We start from the raw sequence: 20,887 nt of genomic DNA, 5'->3' as shown, positions 1-20,887 counted from the left end.
ATTGAAGAGTGTAGATGAGAGAGCAGATCCTTGTGGCACTCCTGTTTCAAGTGGGATTGCTTCAGATGAGTTGTTGATGGAGACTTTGAAGAATCTGTCTCTTAGGAACGAGGTGAACCAGTCCAGGGTTTTACCAGTGAGTCCTATGTTTGCTAGACTTTATATTAGCCTTTTGTGGTCAACCGTGTCAAATGCTGCGGAAAGGTCGAGGAGTATTAGAAGATGGCCTATTTTGTTCTCGAATCCTCTTAGTATGTTGTTTGATAGATTGAGCAGTAGGGTTTCCGTACTGAGATTTTTCCTGAATCCGTGTTGAGTGGGATGTAGACTTTTGTGGCTATCGAGGTGTTCCTTGAGTTGTTTTAGAACCATTTTCTCCATCATTTTTGCTAGTAGAGATAGAATTTAAATTGGGCGGTAGTTGTTCACATCATCTGGGTTCAGGTTTTTTCTTTTTAGTATGGGTTTGATTGTTGCTGTCTTTAATTTGACTGGAATCTCCCCTTCTTCGAGGGATTTATTGATAATTGCTGCTACTGTTGGGGCTATGGAGTGCACAATTTCCTTTAGATCTCTTGTTGGGATGGTGTTTAGCTCATGGCGAGCTGGGTTTATTTTTCTTAGCATTTTTTCCGTTTATTAGGCAAAAAACTCCTATATTTGTAGATTTGCTAAATGAGAAAAAACCTGACTGCTTGCTCATAACTGAATCATGGCTCGCTGAATCAGATTTGGTAATAGTAAACAGTATATGTCCAAGTAGTTATAGCGTCTTTTCAGCTGGGCGTAGAGGAGGAGGTGTGCCAGCTTTTATAAAAGCTTCTCTTAAACCTATAAGGAAACTGATCTTTAACACGGACCCTTTTGAGTTCTTAATCTTATCAACAAACTATTTGAATTTGGTTTTAATATATTGTCCACCAAAAACCTTATATACATATTTGTCAAAATTTCTAGAAATTATTTCTTCTTTAGCCTTAAATCTAAATGAAACAATTCTTATAGGTGATTTTAATCTGCAAGTAAAAAGTGACACTCCTTCTATCACTGCTACTTCCTTTTTAAACGCCATGTCTGGATTAGGTTGGGTACAATTAATTTCTGATCCTACTCATATTAAAGGTAGTACCTTAGATTTAGTCTTTTATAATCCCTCTCATATGAATAATATCATCTGTTGACTTAAAAAATCAAGCCATCCCTTGGTCAGATCACCACCTAATTTCTTTCTCAGCCTCATTCTTAGAAAAAAGCTCAAGAAATACAGTTAAACAAATAAAAAAGAGAAAAACTATATCCTCTGAAGTTTTTTTGAATGAATTCGCTTCTAACATACCTCCTGAGCTAGCTGAGAATGTAAATAAATCGATGGCAGATTGGAATCTATCTATTTTGAAAACATTAGATGTTGTTGCCCCGTTTAAACTAATAACGCAAACCCCCTCCCCCAAATAAAACCCAACCTTTCATGGTATAATAGCAAGATACGTGCGCTGAAAACTTCTTTAAGGAAAAAGAAACCTACTTGGTTAAAGCAGAAGACTCCTGAAAGGAAGGTTGACTTTCATAATACGTTAAAATTATATAAAAAGGAAGTTAACCTAGCAAGGAAAAGCTACTATGCAAATAAAATAGCATTAGCAAACAACAATCCTGCTACATTGTTTAATATAGTAAAATCTTTAACAACTGACCACTCAACAGTAACCCCAGAAATCACTAATGATACTTGTGAACAAATAGCAAACTTCTTTCAACAAAAAATTGAAACTATAACTCAGGAATTTACTATTTTACCTTATCCCAATTACAAACAACAAGCAGTAAACTCTGAATGGACGGACTTTCATTCTACTACCTCTATAGTTATTCAAAAGATCATAAGCAAACAAAAAGTATCTAACTCTCCAATAAATCCTTGTGCAGGTACTTTATTTAAAAACATTGCTGAAAGTTGCTCTGACCACTTGTGCCTGATAATCAATCAGTCTTTAAAATCAGGGAAATTCCCAGATCTATTAAAACAGACTTCAGTTTTGCCTATTTTAAAGAATAAATCTTCCTCATTCATGGACTTTTCTAGTTTGAGACCTATTGCATCAATATGCTCCTTAGCAAAGATTTTTGAATCAGTCGTTTTATATCAACTCAAAGACTACTTATCTGAGTTCGATATATTAAATCCGAACCAACACGGATTTAGAAAGGGACACTCTACGGAGACCTTCCTTCTATCCTCATTTGATACTTTCCTTAGAGGATTTGATTTCTACACTGACTATATTGTGATTTTCTTTTAGATATTTCAGCAGCGTTTGATACGCTGGACCATAAAATATTGATGTCTGTTCTTCAACACATAGGAATACATTCTACTGTGTTAAAGTGGTTCGGGAGCTTTCTTTCCAATCGCACTTGTCAAATCAATATTGGTTCCTGTTCCTCTCAATTCTTCACTCAATCAACAGGCGTTCCACAGGGATCTTCATTATCTCCTATTTTATTTAACATCTATCTTTTGCCTTTGTTTCATATTTTATCTTCTTTGAATGTGCAATTTAAACTTTATGCAGATGACATTCAATTGTTTGTCCCTTACAAATCATCCTGGTCGGAGACGTTCTCTTTGATTCAGTTATATATCAGTACAATCGAACAATGGATGGCTCATAATCGCCTAAAATTGAACAAAAAAATGGAAATTCTATATCTTAGCTTCATATCAAATTCCAGTAATGTTCCCTCTGCTAACATAAAGCTAGGTAAAGCTGTTATACAAATCACCAAATTAGTACGTAATTTAGGTGTCTGGATTGATACCAATCTATCTTTATCTCAGCATATTTCCAAAACAGTAAAAAACTCATTCTTCAAGTTGCTTGTATTAAAACGATTGTGTCCCTTACTGTTTTTTCACGATTACCGATCAGTACTGCAAGCTTTGATTTTTTTTCTGGTATAGATTATTGCAATGGATTATATATAGGCCTACCTGAAACTGCTATTAGACCTCTTCAGCTGATCCAGAATTCAACAGCTAGACTCCTTACAACCACCCCTTTAAAACAACATATTTCTCCTGTTTTACAAAAATTACACTGGTTGCCAGTTAAATTTAGAATTCGGTACAAAATCATTACGTTAATACATTCTTTGCTAAATTGCACAGACTCTATCTGGCTGTGTTCCACTTTGCGAGTTTATAAGCCTTTGAGAGAACTTAGATCAGCTGGAAAAAATCTTTTAGAAGTTCCCACAGTGAAAATGGCTGCTTTAAACGTAGCAAGGCACAGAGCTTTTTCGGTTGCTGGCCCTATTTTGTAGAATGCACTGCCAGATCCCTTAAGACAAATACCTAGTCGAAAGGAGTTTAAGAAGGCATTAAAAACATATTTATTATTGGAAGCGTTTGGGAACACTGAACCTACCAACAATAGCTAATTTGTCATGAAAGCATCCTGCTATAATCATTGTTAAGGATTAGAAGACTTTCCTAACAACTCGTTAATCTATCTGCTATACTTTCTTTCCTTTTAGTTTTGTAATGTAACAGCCAATTTATCTATAACCTTTAAGTCACCTAAAAAATGTTGTTATTGATCATGTTGTAGATTGTATTTTTATTCAAACTTTATTTTTAAATTTTGTTTTTATTATTTTATTTTTATTTGAGCTATAATCTTAAACTGGTTATGTTTTTATAATTATTCTATTGTAAACCGCTTTGGTCAATTTACATTGGTAAAACAGTATATAAATATGTTAAATAAATAAATAAATAAATAGAGAACATTATGCCTTTCATATCCCTTAAAAAAATATTAACCACTAAAGAAAGGGAAGTGCCACGCATCTTATGCAAATAGTCCCAAACAGCCTTCCAAAATTTCTGAATAAAAGAGCATGCCCAAAATTTGTCCCAATGTTCTATCTCCTTCCCCACATTTAGAACAACTCCCAGAGCTTGTTATACCCATCCAATGAGTGGCTTTGGGGGAATATAAAACCTGTGCAAGAACTTAAATTGATATTCCATAAGGTTAGTGTTAACAGACAAAGACTGTGCTCTCAAAAAACAACTCACATAATAAGCAGAGGTCAATTTAGTCCCCAAATCCTTGTTCCACCCTTCCACTAAGGAATTTGGTTTAGAGTTACTTTTACGTAACAATTTATACCAGAAAGATATCTTGTGTCTCTCGGGTCATCCAGATCAGGAAAGTCTGAAAGGAGCTCCCATGCTTGATTGTGGAGGTCAGGTAAAGTCAAAGAAGTGACATAGTGCCGTAATTTTAAGTATGCAAAGAAATATTTAGAGTCTAAAACATATTCATCCTGCAATGTTTTAAAAGAATGGACCTGATTCCCATCGTCAACTACATGGACAACAGTTTGAATACCTTTGTCATGCCAACATTTAAAGATGTTACTGTGCATTCTAGGACTAAAATCTTTGTTACCCAAAATAGGCAAATAATGAGTAACCTGATGTCGAAGCCCCATTCTTTTACAAAACCATCACCAAGTGTACCAAGTTGGACGGATAAGGACACTGCTTTGGAGATTAATTGGAATGACATGCTTAGTTTTAGCAAAACATAGTGCAACTCCAAAGGTTTCACTCTACATTTTTCCATGGAGAGTGGCATGTATTAATTACTATCCATTATCCAGTCTCCAATATGGCGTAGGTGACAAGCAATATTATATGTATTCAGATCAGCTAACCCCAATCCACCCTGCGCCTTAAGACGTACTAATGCAATACAAGGTTTTAGACCTTTCCAAAAGAACATTTGCAACTGTTTATCTATGCCAGCAAGTTCTTTCTGCATCCAATAAACAGGGAGCAATTGCATTAGGTATAGCCATTGAGGAAGAACAATCATCTGATATAATGCAGCTCTCCCCACCAAGGATAGTAGAAGATCCATCCATTTTCATAATTGACCACATGTACAGTTCTATAGTTTAAAGTTTGTGCTTTTTCTGGGGTTTGATGGATCAACACACCTAAATATGTCAATGACTATGTCAATATCAACCTAAATATGTCAATGACTCTTCAACCCTAGGGACAGGGAAGTCTTCTGTCCACCACTTTTGAAGCTCTTTTAGTCAAAAGAACCCTAGACTTACCTGGATTCAATTTAAATCCTGCAACCTCACTGTACGTGGTAAATTCCGCCAACAGTGCCAACCAAGAGTCCTGGGGATGACTGAGATGCACCAAAAGGTCATCCGTGAAAGCAACCAATTTAAATGCAGCCGTTTTCCCTGCTTCATAGATATCCCTTCAATATTGTAATTACTTCTAATTCTACTCAGTAGAAGTTCCAAACTATTGAGGAATAGGAGTGGGGGCAAGAGACATCTTTGTCATGTTCCTCTTCGAAGTTGAATTGGCTCTGAGGGAATCCCATTGACTAAGATAGAGGCCAAAGGAGATTGATATAACACCTCCACTACTTTACAAAAATATCCCTCAATACCTATTTGTCCCAAGTTAGCGAACAGAAAAGGCCAACTTAATCAAATGCTTTTTCAGCATCAAAATTAATCAACATTGATGGGATTCATTGCTACTAACATGCCTCCAAAGAGGCCAAGATTTTTCGAACATTTACTGAGGAACTTGATCCTCCCCTATTAAATATGGCAGAAGCTTTGCCAAGTGATCAGCCATGATTTTAACTAACAATTTACTATCAAAGTTTAAAGAGAGATCAGTCGATATGAGACTGGAGAAGCAGGGTCCTTATTATCCTTATGGTAATATATGCCAAATATCTGAATAGGGTGAATGCCCAAGGTCTATAAAATCTTGAAATGCTGCGCTTAAAGGCATTGCTAACTGTGTAGGTAATATCTTTAAAAATTCTGCCGAATAACCATCACTGCTTTAAGCAGTGCAGCCTGCTGAATTCCAGTCAATATTTCTTGGGCTTGTATTAGCATATTGTGTCGCTAATTGATATCGGTCAGTCGAAAGAGATCAGATTCCCATAAGTATTCTGTAATTTGAGCTTCAGTAACTGGTTCATCTGAGCATAATGCAGTATAGTACATACAAAAAAAGTCACTAACATCTTTATGAGAAGTAACCAATGTATTGTGCAAGATTCTCATGGCTTATATAAACCGCCTCCTGCCCCAAGATTTAGTAAAGTTAACAAGTATTTTCCCTGACTTATTCCATTAGTGATAGTATTTAGCCTTATAATATCAAAGGGATTTCTGTGCTCTCTGATGTAACAATGAATTTAACGCATATTGTGTGTTAACCAATTTCTCCTTATTTTGTCAGATCTGTTTTTTCTCATAGGCCGTTTCTTAGTTGATCCTCAAGTTGTCTAATTTGGTTAAGCATTGCTATATTATGCTCTAGAACAAATCAGTAATTTTTCCACATAATACCAGCTTTGCATCCTTTGCAACACCTTTCCAAGATCACTATCTCTTATTAACAAATAATCAAGTCTAGAACCTGTTCTATGTGCCCTTGAGAAATGGGTGTATTCTATATCCAGGGTGTGGAGTAATCTCCAAGCATCTATCAAACCTAATGTGTTTCACATGTAAGAAACACCTCTCATTGCTAGGTCTCCTTGTCCTGGTCACCCAGATGTCCTATCTAGGGCTGAATCCAATACACAGTTAGTAAAAAAAAACCAAAAAAAAAACCCCGGGCAGTTTCGCCAGTTTTGTAAAGAAAGTATATTGATAGAAATTCAGAGCATAGATGTTACAGATAGTGAACAATTGCCCATTCTCTTCCCCCTCAAGATAAGATATCTTCCCTCATCATCTATGATCTCTTGTTCCAGTTGAAAGGAAACTCGTTTACCAATAAGTATTGCCACCCCATTGGCTCTGGTTGAAGTCTGTGCAGAAAATACTTGCCCCACCCACACGTGATGCAATTTCTGGTGTTCCACTCAATTTAACTTTGTCTCCTGCAAAAGCGCAATATGTACTTTGTCTTTGCAAAGATTGTAGGAGTTTATATCTTTTGAGCATGGAGCCACTCCCTGCTACATTCCAGGACCAAAACCATAGAGCCATAGATGTCATGTTAACTCAACTCGCATTATGAAAAATATAGCAGGATGATACATCACATGAAAGCCCAGTCCTCCCAGCCATGATTCAGATTCTAACTGATAAAATGCATGTGTAGCCCTACATATTTCCTTAGTTTTAACCTCACAAACATAACCTATACCCCAGAACCCTCCCCCTTCTATTCCCATTTTTTAATGGCTTCATCCTATCCCCTAAACAAGGAGAATAGAGCCCGTGTCAAACAGGAAACACCCCTTCCCCCCCAGAGAACCAAAGAAGGAGAAGAGAAAAAGAAAATTAAAAAACTTCCATCAGATTGTAAAAATAAAGCAGAGTACTGTTCAAATAGTCAAGATCCATGAGTGTATAATAAACTCAAGGGTGTCAAATGGCATCCAGAAGAAATTTCCAAGGGGACCAACAAAGATTATGCAGTACGGACTTCAAGTTTCTATTTAATTGTTCCTAATGAACTGAACTGAGTAGTAACCAGTCAACACAGTCAATAGCAACAGAGGACTGCAAAATGGGCAGAGAAAAATTGTTAGTCCTCGCAAAAATCAGCTCAAGAAAGACCCTGGGAACTCAGTATTCTGCTGGAATTCCATATTTAGATTTATCATCATCTCATTCAAGAAAAAAAAATATGAAGATAATTCCGAGGGCTGCGTATCCATTGATTGTTGAAACTTAAGTGCCTCATCTGCAGAGTCATAAAACAGTCATTTTCCCACATAATCTTTAGTTTAGCAGGAAACTATAAAACAAAAGATACTTTTCTTTGTGTCAGCTTTGCACATATCGGAGCAAAGGCATTTTATTGCGCCGTCACCAGCACTGAATAATCCTGGATAATAAGAATTGTGCCTTCATAAAGGAAAGTTTGGTTTTTCCTGTAAGTTTGGAAGACGGTCATCTTATGCGCTAAGTTAAAAAATTTGGCAATAACAGGACATGGTTTACTGTAGTCAGCCGCTTTTTGGCCTAGTTGATGGGCCCGCTCAATCCAGAGGGCACCATATTTTGTGGGTAAGTCAAATACACGTGGCAACCAGCCCTCCAAAAACTTAGCTAGATCCACTTCATGTACGGATTCAGGAAATCCTATAAATCTCAGATTTCTGCGATATGACCCATTCTCTAGGTCATCAATTTTCCGGGCTTCCTTTTCCAAATCTGCTTTTAGAGCAAGGAGTTGCGAATCAGAGGTATCCGCACTCTCCTACATGTCTCCTAAACACATGCTTCCATTTCCTGAAATCGCTTTGCATAATCAGCTAAAAGCTGATTGATGTCCTCAAACTTCTTATAAAGCTTATCAAATTTAACAACCAGCGTTGCTATTACTGCCTTGACAACCTTGGTTACCTTCATATCCTGGTTTATGGAAGATGGGGGTGTACTCGACACCGCCGTCATTTTGGGTTCCGTCTGCTTCACTTTCTCCAGGCTGCGGCGCAAGGTTTTCACCACCATACAGCTGGAAACAGAGCGAACAGAGTAGAAAAAAGTGACTTTCACAAAGTCTCTAAGGGGATTACCCCCCAAAAAGCAAAGGAAGACAAAAATGAAAACGGTTCAGGAGGGAGGGATTGCGGAGCTCAGCGAGAGCACATCTTACTGCTCCATCCTGTCACATGACTAACTGTGCATTATATCTGAAAAAGTAATTCCTTTGTTTGAATCCTGATGTCCAGCAGTTTAGCGAGGACAATAGTTTGCTAAAGAACATAGAAAAACATCTTTTTAAGAACTGTATTAAATACAAAAAAAAATTAGTTTACTGTAAATCTAGTTTCACTTTATTTAAAACCAGAATTGCCAATGTACAGGAGGAAAAACTCAGACCTCATATCTCATTTGCACCAGTTATTTGGTACTTTTTGTGACCAGGGGACACTGAATGCTTTCGATGATTGAAGTAGCATTTCTTCTAGCTTGCAAGAAAGTGCACGATGCTTTGGAGTCTGGCAGGAATAAGTGTTGCAGATTGAAGAGCTGCCTCTGCATAGTGAGCTCCTAATCTTACTAACGCAGTAATAACACACCACATTGTAGAAATTAGTTGCAGCATGTTTAGCAGCACTTAACTCTATTAGTGCATGAATGGGAATGGGACTCGTCTGCATTGTGGTGTACGAAAGGTGAATAGTGTCCACATGCACTGTTTCTGCTTCTTTGTTTCCCCATCATACTTTTCCTTGTGCTCCCAGATTTGCTGAATATCGACAGACTTTGCACACCTACTCTCCGGTATGCCAATGAAAATAATATAAAATTAGGAGATTAGCAGTATATTACTATACCTTGACAAATGCATCACATGATGATACTGTCTTCACACCTTCTTACCGGCGATGACAACAGACTGTCTATATCCAGTACCAAGAATATCCCTGAATAGTACCAGCTACTCTTAATGTAGGTTTTTGATTGGTCTGTATAGAAAATCATTTTGAGGCTTTCTGCTAAAATTCCTGGCTCCCACATCACGTTTAACCACATGTAAGCACAGAAGTGTAGAAAATGATGAAAAATAATCCCACAAAGCCCCATCCAGTCCTCCTAATTTAATTCCTGGTGCATATCTATAGACCCTATAACACTGGTACAGATTCAGCAGGTCTCCAGTATTTTGATCTCATTAAGTCATTGTAGTGCAATAATTCAAGTTTAAAACAAAACTTAACTTACAAACCTCACTAGCATGAGTGACCCAAAACACTGAACATGCAAAGTAGGTGCTGGCCCAAATTTCTCAGTGAACATTGAGTATAATGTTCAGTTGTTGAAATTCCAAAATTGAATTGCGTTTATTAAAAAGGATAGAAACAAATAGATGTGAAGTAAAATATAAATAGTTCATATAATTATAGTAAGTTATATTTAGTTCTCCGAGGACAAGCAGGATGGCACACAAGCAGACCTCACGTCATAGTCTTGCACTGAAATTTGATTTTGAAGTTTCAATAAACTTTTGGGCATGTACAGCATACTATTATACCATGCATCCAAACAAGTCCCCTTTAGTCTTGTCTTTTCTGTGTAGCTTACTGGTTGCAAGTCTTTATCTCTCCTGCTGTTAGGGAACTATATGCTTCCTAAAAGTGCAAAAATCAATTTGTGTGGGACCCCATGGTTTTTCTTCATTTAATCACATAATCACATAGCTTTTTAGGGTGTTTGTTTGTTTTCTTTCTTTTCAGCAGCTGCATGGTGTGCTGGTATCAGTGCCTCAAGGCAGCTCCAGGCACAATTTTTTCCGACATCTAGTCATTTGATTTCACCATCTTAATTTTTCATCCAGTGCCCCTAAAGGAGAAGAAATCTGGGGGCTTTGATATGTGTCTTCTGTGTGATAGGATCACGTCTATCGCAGATCCATGATAAATGTGTCCTTACCCTGGGGGCCACCCATGATGTCTAGGAGTATCCCTTGCATGACTGTGTCCCCTAGAGAACATCATTCCTGGATTGACCTCATTGAAAAGCACTTTGGGTTTCATAAGTTTTCCCCATCGGCATCGACATTGAGGTACCCCAGAGCTGCACCGACTGTTGGAAGTGCATCAATATCAACAGGAACCTGATCCACCTAGATATCAAGAGATAGACAGAACCAGGGTGATGGATTGTCATCTTTCTCCTCCCACCCAAAGAGACCAAAGGGTTCAGCTTCTGTGGTTCCAGCATCACAGAGCCTCGATGATGTGCATTGTATGTAGACCAAGACACATCCGCATCGTTCTCCATTGATAGGCAATGCTGGGGGGAGGATATCCTGCTGGCAGCCTTAAATCCCATAACTGTTCCCACAGGGAGTAGAGATCATCCTCCATGCAGTCCTGGGGATCACATTGGTCTCTGAAGATTCAAGTGTCAGCCACTTTTGGTATCCCAGGAAAACATGGCCTCTCCTCCTACCTCTCAAACCATGTTTGCATCAGCAATTTTCAAAGAGAAGCTGGATAAGAAAATCCAGGAGACCTTACATGGCAATGTGCAGAGCATTGGTGTATTTGCAGATAAACATCCAACTGGTACTGGAATCCTTGCTGGCACTCAGCGGAAGGGTTCCTAGAGAAGAATCAACATTGGGTATTGCTGCACTGAGGATGATCTCCAACCCATCAGTAGAGGAAGCTTCTTGGATGTGCATGAGTTCATCAGGATCTAAACCAACGTACCATCTATTTTTTGAAAGGCTACTTGCAAAAAATGTTCTTTTGTGCAACTTTGTATAAACTGAGTTCAATTTTATGCACTATGAACCAGTATAATGCAAATATCGGGATTTCTTCATGCATTATAAGGTGAATTTTCAAAAGTTGTGCGCATAAAAAATAGCATGCGTGTAAAATACGCATGTTAAAAACCTCAACATATACAACATAAATCAGAGTAAATGTAAACATGTATAAAAGAGGCAGGCCACAGGCATTCAGGAGAAGAGCCAATATTTACACGAGTAAGTTGCTATTTTATAAGCAATTTACGCATATTAATGTGGCACCTTACTCACATATATTTACTCCTGCTTAATAGCAGGAGTAAGTGTTCGTCAACATCTTAAAAGTGAAAATATTACTGGGTAGGGGCTCATGGTGAAATGGGAGGACTTCAGGCTGAAACTCAGGAGGGTCTTCACAAGCTGCAGATGGACTGGGCAAACTGGTAGACTAATTGGTAAAACTGGCTATTTCATTGCTGTGTGCATGTTAGAATATTTCCCGACATGCTTGTAAAAGCCGACTTTTGAGTGGTAAATGAGTTAAAATAATGCAGGTAATATCTAATGCATGTAAAAATATATGGGTATATCATTTGTGCACACTTATCTGGCTAAATTCCAACTTATCCAGCTAAGTAGTATTATTTCTGCTACTTAGATAGACAAATTTTAAATTTTCTGGATAAATAGCTGCACTTATCCAGCTATATTCTGATTTATCCAGCTAAGTAGCAGCAGGTGCTAGTCAGATAAGACCAAATTTGCGCAGCTGGCAATTTTTAGATACGTGAGAATGTTTCTGCGCATATGAGCTTGTATTTTAGAACCTGTGTGCAAGGATGCATGCAGGTTATAAAATACTGTAGGAACTTTGTGTGAGCCCATATACGCAGTTTTGAAAGTTATCCTCCCTGTTTTGCATCTGTGTGACCTGTGTGCATGCACATTTCCAAAGAGCTTAGAAAGAACAGTGGTCTAAACCTCAATAGACAAGCACTAATGCTCTCTGTGGCTTTGTGTGCTGGCTGAGTTTATACCCCCAAACTTCCAACCAGGACACAGGGGACTGTTATTGGGGGTACAGCTATGGATCAGTCAGGAGGGTTCAACATGTCTCCATTCAGACCTCCTCTCTTCAACAAGAAAGGAGAAGGTCTCCTTCTGAGGACTTCTCCTTTGCCGACTTTATTAAAAGAATGGCAGATGCCATTCCATTTACATAACAAAAGGAAGAAGAATCCAGAGCTAAGATGCTTAACGTCCTCCAATATGTTGAACCCCAAAAGATATTGTGGTAATGCCTCTGCATGAGATCCTTCAGGAGGTATAAATGAAGATGTGGGAAAGTTCCCTGTGCCTCTCACCCTCCCTTTGGCTCCAGTTAATAAGATTGATGTGATATATTGTAGCCAGAAGGCTCCAGGATTTGAGAAGCAGCAACTGCCTCATCAATATGACTAAATGCACTCTCAAGAAAGCCAAGAGATCTAAACTCATTCTTTGACCAGAGGAAGAGCTCGTGTACCCTCAACTGACTTGGGAAGAGAGTTTATCAGGGAGTTGTACTTGATGCCCATATAGCATCTTGTCAACTCTTCATTAGCCAGTAGATGTAGAACATTTTGAAGAGTGCAAAAAAGATGACAGGGCAGTTTCCTCAGAAGCAGTGTGATGCCTTGAAGTCATTAGTGCATCAAGAGTCTCTGCAGTGGCTATTAACGCTCACAGGCTTGCCTGGCTGTGGGCTTTAGATCTCCATTTGGATGTCCATGAAAGATGGAGAATTTCTTTGGAGATAAGGTCAAGGAAGCACTGACTCGGATTAAAGCTCCAGATCCTCTTCATTGCCACTTTAGACCCATCTTCCTTGACCAGGAGGTGCCTGAGTGGAGCACTGAGGAGACATTTTTTCTGCACCCTCTTGGTTCTTCAGCAGCAGAATCTTTGTGCTTTCCCTTGGCAGCAGAGGGCCCTAAAGCTACAGCCAGCACCCCAGCCAAAACCTGAGATGGAATTTTGACTAGATTGTAGAAAACATAGCCAAGATCCCAGTATCCATGCCAGAGGACCTTCCTGTCAGAGGCAGGCTAAGATTTTATGTAAACCATTGGTCAACAATAATTTTGGACTCTTGGGTTTTCAGCATAATTCAAAATGAGTACAGACTACATCTATTTGACATGTACCTCCAAATTGCCTACTGAAACCCATTTGGTCAGAGACTCAGTATTGGTAATTGCTACAAAAGGACTCTCCTCCTTCTTAGAGATCATTGTGGTTGAGCCTGTTCTACCAGGAGAAAGAGGGCAGGGATTTTACTCCAAGTACTTCCTGATCCCAAAAAAAAACAGGGGGGGGGGGGGTTTCGACTCCATCCCCTCCTAGGCCAGAGTGCTTTGAACAAGTTCTAGAAAAGAAAAAGTTCAAAATGTTTTCCCTGGGCACCTTTATTCCCTTTCTTGAAAAAGGGGACTGGCTATGATCTAAAAAATGCTAATACTCACCTAGAGATGTTTTCAGGTCACAGAAAATATCTCAGATTTGTGGTAGAGAAATAGCCACCTCCAATGTAGTGTACTGCCTAGTCTGGTGTTAATACCACATGTATTCACCAAATGGCATTGGTGGCAGAGAATCTATGCAAATTGGGGGTGCATATGTTTCCCTATCTCGATGATTAACTAGTCAAAAATATATCTCAGGGCAGTGCTTCAAAATCAATGAGCGTAAGCATCCAACAATTGAAATTGCTAGAGTTGTCATCAATTACCCCAATCCTACTTGAGCCTCTTATCTCAATTGGAATCTATAGGAGTGCTGCTAAACACAACTCTGGCAAGAGCCTTCCTCCCACAAGAGATGATCCTTGCAGTGATATCTGCTGTGAAGAGGCTAAGAACAAATCAGCAGACAGCATGGGATATGTTGAGGATGTTGGGACTCAAGGCATTAGTAGTTACTCCCTTGGCACATCTCCATAAGAGAAGAACTCAATGGACCCTCAAATCACAGTGAGATGAAGCAATTCAAGTTCCTTGAAACATCTGCATCACCAATCTTAAAAGAACTATGTCTTGGTGGCTGATTCAGTCCAATTTGGCTAGGGAAATACTCTCCAAATTCCTTAGTGCAAACTATCCTACTCACAGATGCCTCCAAACTGGGCTCTGCATCCAGGACCTTTGATCTGTTTAGGAAGTCTCACATTGCCGCAATAGTTCCTGCACTCCTGCACTGCGTAACAAATAGGTAGTTATCATGGACTGACCTTATGTCAGTCATTAGGATTGATAGGGTTACCTACTTTTATAGTACATGACCTTCATATTTACTGTCCTTGTTGACTAGCTCAATTTATGCTGCAAGGTTCCATTTTTGATGTGTACCAGTTTGGACATTGTAACACTACATTTAATTTTTATTTATTTATTTATTTAAGACATTTATAGCCTGCCTATAGAGGGGTAACAAATAAAAACATTCATAAAAAATTAGATAATACCAAAAAATCAACAACAAAAAAGTTTGCCTATCTAATTACATTAAGTTCAACAAATGTAGAAGAGGATGTTCAAGTTGATAGGGGCCTTCGTCTTGAACTAACATCTTCAAAGATCAACAGATTTGGGGCCAAATTTTTTTACTAATAGTACATAAACAAAAGGTCCTCTTGCCTCTTGTGCTGTTCTGAATCTTGCTAGCTTAAGCTTTCTCTGTTACTACACTGAATTGCTATGTGAAGCATTAGGGATGCTTCTCTGAATGTTTCTGAGCAGCACTTCTTCTGGTGCTGGGGTCACTGCAGATGCTCACTAAGGCTAGATTCCTCAAACTATCACATGCAATAGGAAGAGGGGCGTGTTTTATGGTAACAGTGCACATTGCAATAATAAAAATATAAATCTTACCCAGGTTGAGAGTTCATCAAGCTAAGTTGAGAGAACATTGTACAAATCTCATCTTTGTGTGAGTTTCCTCACTCCGAAGGTCATCAAATCTTCACAAGCGTGTAATGTTCTGTTCGTACGTCTCATTCTGCATGACAAAGTGGCTCCTAAGCCCTACAATACTACCTAAACCTCACCTCGAGTTACTTGGTGGGCCGCCTGTAGAGTTATAAATACCTAACTACTAGCAGGGCCTTATAGCTAGTTAGTCTCTCTCTTGCTCTCTCTCTCACTCCACCCAAAACGCTATTTGCGAAAAGATTGCCAATGAAACACAGTGTAGTGATTTCCGGCATTAAAACCATGCGAAGCCAGCCCACTTTGACAGAAATCCCACCCCAAACTCCACCCCCTTTTCCAAATTAGCATCGCACCATGCGTTATGGTGCTTTTCGCACGTGAAAATGCCTTAACGCGTGCGAAAAGGCCATAATGCGAGTTGGAAAATAACCCCCTAAGAGACCTATTTACTGAAATTTGCTACAACTTGTTATTGCCACACGTTTAATATGCTATTTACTTAAGCCTTTAGTACATACTACATTAAACACAGTTTTATTTATTCATTTATATTTAGCTCACCCCTTTTCGTTGGTAACTCAAGCTGAGTTACATTTCAAGAACAGTAGGTATTTCCCTGTATCTAGAGGGTTTACAACTTAAGGGACCTATTTGCTAAAGGTTTTCTCCCATTTTGTGTCTGTAGGAAAAATGCTTAGTAAATAGGGCCCTGAGTTTATACTTGAGGCAGTGGAGGATGACATGACTTGCCCAAGATCGCAAGGAGTGTCGTCGGGATTTGAACCTGGTTAACTATCAGTGGGCGTCCCTCATTCTCAACCTACTGCTCTAACCACTATTTTACTGCAACTGTCATTGTGTGTGTGCTACTGGCTGTGGGAGCATATCTCCATGCTTGCCCCCGAAAATGTCAGTCCCTCCCCCCACTGTCCATAAAGGGCTATCAACAGAGCAAAGAAGAGACACTTTGGAGTAAGCAAGGCAGGAGCAAATGGGGATAGGCTGGAGGGGTAGAGTGAGTGGGTTTCCTGGGGTTCAAAGCCCCCTCAAAGCTCTTGGGAGGTGAGGAAGAACTTCAGGACTTGGAGACCCTTGATACCTTTGATGGGTGAGGGGAAGGTTTACAACCAGGAAGGGAGGCTGGTGATATTACTTTAGGCTGTAAATGGCCTTTTATAGAGATTTGGGGGCATGTTGGAAGCAAGATAGGTAAAATCCTGTCATCAAATCATACAGCTAATGTAATTTGTGGTGAGCCATTTTAGTTATTAATGAGCTACTTTGTATGCAACTAAATTAAAATATTTTCTGCAGTAGGGTTTTTTATGGGTTAATGATAATGCCAGTGCATACCTATTAACATATTTTTAACCCATGATAGATGTGAAAACAGACATTTAACAGGCGGTAACTCAGTTTAGTAAATAGGTCCCTATATGTCCCTGAAAATATCATAATCCTAAGAATCTGTTCTTTTAGCACTATCGTGTCCACCACAGCTGGATGCCACAGAGCATAGATTCTGTGCCTTTGAATCTTCAGGTACATGCCTGGCCATTTCTTCCTGGTGAGCCTCTGGCCTAGCTTTCCACCTCAAAATGCAGGGAGCAGTGCCAAGTGGGCACTTACGGTAGGGTTTCACCAGTGCTGCTCTATAGCATTTATCCACAGCTGTTACCCACCAATGGAATATCCTTGTCTGCATTCCATCTGGGGGAATGCAAGCTGTACCTCCACAGCATTCCCCGCTTTGCTTGCCCTATGGAGCAGGAGCCACTGGCCGCTATTGGGCGTTTGGGTTCAATGTATTTTTAATCTGCAAAGGAACCTGTGTTTTAAGAGTGTATTTGCATTGTGGGGAAAGTTTAATGCACACCAGACATTTACTTAATACGATAACATGTCCTCTTGTACTTTTGAGATGTTTACTAAATGCATTTATTGCTAAAATGAATTTAGTTGTTTGCTTAAGTTCATGCCTCTTACATATGTTAATATTTTAATTCTCTTATTTTCTTGTAGCCTTAACCCAGCTCCTACTGCAACTTGTGGCAACTTTAGCAATTTGAAATCCACTCCGGTAGCTACGCCATGCACCCCTCGCCGATTAAGCTTAGCTGAATCCTTTACTAATCTCAGAGAATCTACTACCACCATGAGCACATCCTTGGGACTAGTGCGACTACTCAAGGAGCGAGGAATTTCAGCAGCAGTCTATAACCCACAAAGTTGGGACAGGGCAGGAACGGGTGCTATCTTGAATCCGTATCTCCCTAAAATGGCCATAATCCCCTCCACACCTCCAAACTCGCCTATGCAGACTCCAAGTTCTTCCCCTCCTTCTTTTGAATTTCAGTGTACCAGTCCACTTTATGACAACTTTCTGGCCTCGAAGCCTGCCAGTTCCATTCTAAAAGAGGTCCGAGAAAAGAAAAGCAAAAGGAGCAGTGAGAGTCAGACCGACGTGTCCGTCGTCGTCAACCTTAACCTGGTGGACAAAGTAAAGAAGTTTGGAATTGCCAAAGCGCCCAGGATGGCCCAAGCTCCTGCTCTCCATGTGAACCAGGGACCTGTTCTCTGTGCGGCGCAGGGACCAATCAGGGCCTTTGCTCCTGGCATCCATGGGCAGGAGGGCCTTCCTTTGGGCTGTCCCGTTGTAACTAGCACGATTGGAGGGCTTCAGCTGAACACCGGCATTCGCCGGAATCGCAGCTTTCCGACCATGGTGGGTTCTAGCATGCAGATGAAAGGTGCTGCAGCTCTGACTTCGGACTTGCTGATGGGAGCCAAGTTGCCCAAGCAAAGTAGCTTACGATGAACGGGGCTGATTTTACATCTAAGTATTTTAAAGACACCAATAATCAATTTCCCCATCCCATTGTGTCCGACAAATCAACTCTGTGCCTAATGGAACAAAGAATGTACATTTTGTATAAATATGTAAATGTTTCAGATATATTGTAACTCATTCTTTTACTGCTTAGAATGGGAGTGAGAAGCACTTACCATACTAGATGCTAAACTTCTGAAGGGTAGCATATTTTTTTAAGATGCACTGAATAATAAATTATGATTTGGTAAACAGACTGTAAAAATAATTGTGTATAGGAATGGTTGCCAGGAGCAGCCCAGCAAGGTGGACTGTAAAGCTGCTGGAGGCTCAGAAGTGGTAATGGCCTACTTCGTAGGCAGGGGGTAATCTTTGTACAGTCAGAAGTAAATCTGTGTACTATATGTTTGCAAACTGAATTGTTTTCTGAATTAAAGCATTTCAGCTAACTTAGGCAATGTTACATACACCCATACAGAACAGATAAACCACTTAAAGATGATTTAAGATATCACTGTACTAGAAGGAACCCACACACATATATATATATATATATATATATATATATATATATATATATATATATACGCACACTCTTTCAGTGTTGGACACAAGCAGCAGACAGAGCCATTACACCCAGCAGAAGTGCGAGTGCACGGGCAAATCTTTGAACTGCGCAGTAAAAGATTTGGCGCCCGTTTTTTTTCCAGGATCGAGAACGGGTTTCTCTCCGCTGCTGCTCTAGCTTGCACAACCATATTCTGTTTTGTATTTAATCCATACACTGGACTGTGGAGGAAAAGCTTTACCAACAGAGTTTGTCCATTCATGCTGAAAACACTCCTCTTGGCGGTTCTTTACGAAAGGCCCTCAGGTGGTTTTCACACGTGTTGTGGGGCATCTCAGCAACCTCCTGTAATGGAGCCAGGTTCTCTGAAAGGGGATGAAAATGAGAGATGTTTACTTGAAATTTAAGGTAGGGATGAACCACAGCTGAATTTAGGGGCAGAATGGTACAGATGTTATAATTAATCTTGTACTGCTCTTTATTTTATTTGTTACTGTTTTATGTGCAAGTCTTAAATAGAGCCAGGATTATTGCTTTCTGTGTAAAGACAACAATGATCATTTTCAGGTAGTCTGTCTGTTTTGCTTTCTAAACAACTTGAGGTTTAATACAGTCATTCCCAGCCCTTTACTGTGGGGAAGCCACTTTAAAGGCACAGACAATCACAGGAGCCAACACAAAATCACATTCACTCCCCATCGCCATTTCTAACAGTCCTTCCTCCCTTCCTTCACTGCCTCACGCACACACCGAGTTTTAACACTATAAATATAGCAAAACCAGCCATTCTGTGGCTGCATAGCCTGTCACTAAAGCAGAGACAAGCCCACATGCTTGTCCTGCTTCTAACTGTGATGCCTGATGAGCAGGCAAGTCTTCCATGCTTCACCTTTGAATTGCAGCGGGCAGATTATGAACAAGGCGGCCTGCTCCTCTGTGCTTCCAGTTCAGTTGGATCCAGCCTATACTGGGACTCCACAGCCCCATGAGACTTCATTTGCAAACTCTGCTTCCCGCCCCACCTCCCTTAACCCTGTCTGTCTTGCTGAGCGATTGCAATTACAATCCTCAGTCAGGAGGAAGGGGCATGAGTCATGGCACCTTCAGAACCCAGTGCATGTGCACTGTTATACAACGGCTGGCACCCAGCTCCCTGGGGTTCCGAATGTTGCCTTCGTGGTGTCCATCAGCTCAGGAGAAGCTGGGCTGAAGGATCTCGCACGGCAATGGATGGCATTTGCCAGTGGGTCCAGTCTTTTCAGAGAAAAGGCTTTGACTTTTCAGGTTGCCTGAAGTGCAGCAAACCGCCAAAACATATTTGATTGATTGACACAAAGGAAATGGTCTACCCTGGCCCACAATGAATATCGGGGGGGGGGAGGATATTGCAGTATTTCTTCATGGGCACACAGTTGGGAAAAGTATTCTTTACGAATAGATCTCGCCAAAAGAAGTTTTATTTTCTATTCCCAATTCCGCTAGAAATTTTTATAGTTCCTTAAAAGTTTGCATTGTTCAGCTAAACAGTTAGCCAAAAGAGCGAAAATGCTCTAAGGCATTGATTTTCCAGCTAGTTTATCTTTTGAAATCAGTACTGTGCTCTACAGGTTCCCATACTGCACATCTAGCCCCACTAGTAGTTTTTGGAAGGGTTTCAGATCGGTTCTAATGCTTCCGTAGAGTATGAAGCCAAATGGAGAGACACTGTAAATTATTGTAAACTTACAGCCTCATGCACACACCATTAAGTCTGTGAGAAATGGCAAATTGATTTGGATTTTGGTAGGCCCCAATGGATGTGTTTGAGAACCACTACTCACTGCACTAAATGTAATCTGTACCACGCTGTCACTGAATCATCAGCACTGATATCTTTGTATGCTGTTTTCTTAATCAGAGACAAACATGAGTTCTGGAATTCATTTTGAACTATTTTTATTCTTTGAATGAGTTAAAATTTGGCACTGGGGGCAATGAGACATTTTGAGAGATAATACATGAGCAAGAACTTACCTGTGTTTTGCAAATTTTGCGTATTCTGCACCCTTAAATTGTTTTAGCTAATATTGTCATCTCCCTTCTTTACTGTTGTATGTATACATGCTCCTTGCAAGGAACTTAAATATATTTTTCTCTGAATGTAACTTTTTAAAGGAGTTAGATTAATAATGAAAGCTGAGGATCATGGACTGTATGGACCATTTTGTGTAACCTGAAATAGAGAA

The 20,887-nt window shown here is 39.7% G+C and overlaps 1 protein-coding gene across 7 annotated transcripts in view; it reads left to right on the top strand.

Annotated features, from left to right (window-relative positions):
• Positions 1-18,348, top strand: part of TRAK1 (trafficking kinesin protein 1) — a 250,356-nt gene extending 232,008 nt beyond the window's left edge. For 5 of the 7 annotated variants that reach the window (XM_029589678.1, XM_029589676.1, XM_029589674.1 and 2 more), the window contains one exon: positions 17,287-18,348. In XM_029589678.1, coding sequence (XP_029445538.1) covers positions 17,287-18,082 — 796 coding nt within the window. In that variant the 3' untranslated portion in view covers positions 18,083-18,348. The remainder of the gene's footprint in view (positions 1-17,286) is intronic. The other 2 variants (XM_029589681.1, XM_029589680.1) reach the window with 1 other exon arrangement.
• The last annotated feature ends 2,539 nt before the right edge of the window (positions 18,349-20,887 follow it).

Source organism: Rhinatrema bivittatum, chromosome 2 (genome assembly GCF_901001135.1).
Source record: "Rhinatrema bivittatum chromosome 2, aRhiBiv1.1, whole genome shotgun sequence".
NCBI classification, from domain to species: Eukaryota; Metazoa; Chordata; class Amphibia; order Gymnophiona; family Rhinatrematidae; genus Rhinatrema; species Rhinatrema bivittatum.
The sequence above is the reverse complement of the archived record's forward strand: the minus strand, read 5'-3'. Positions and strand labels throughout refer to the sequence as shown.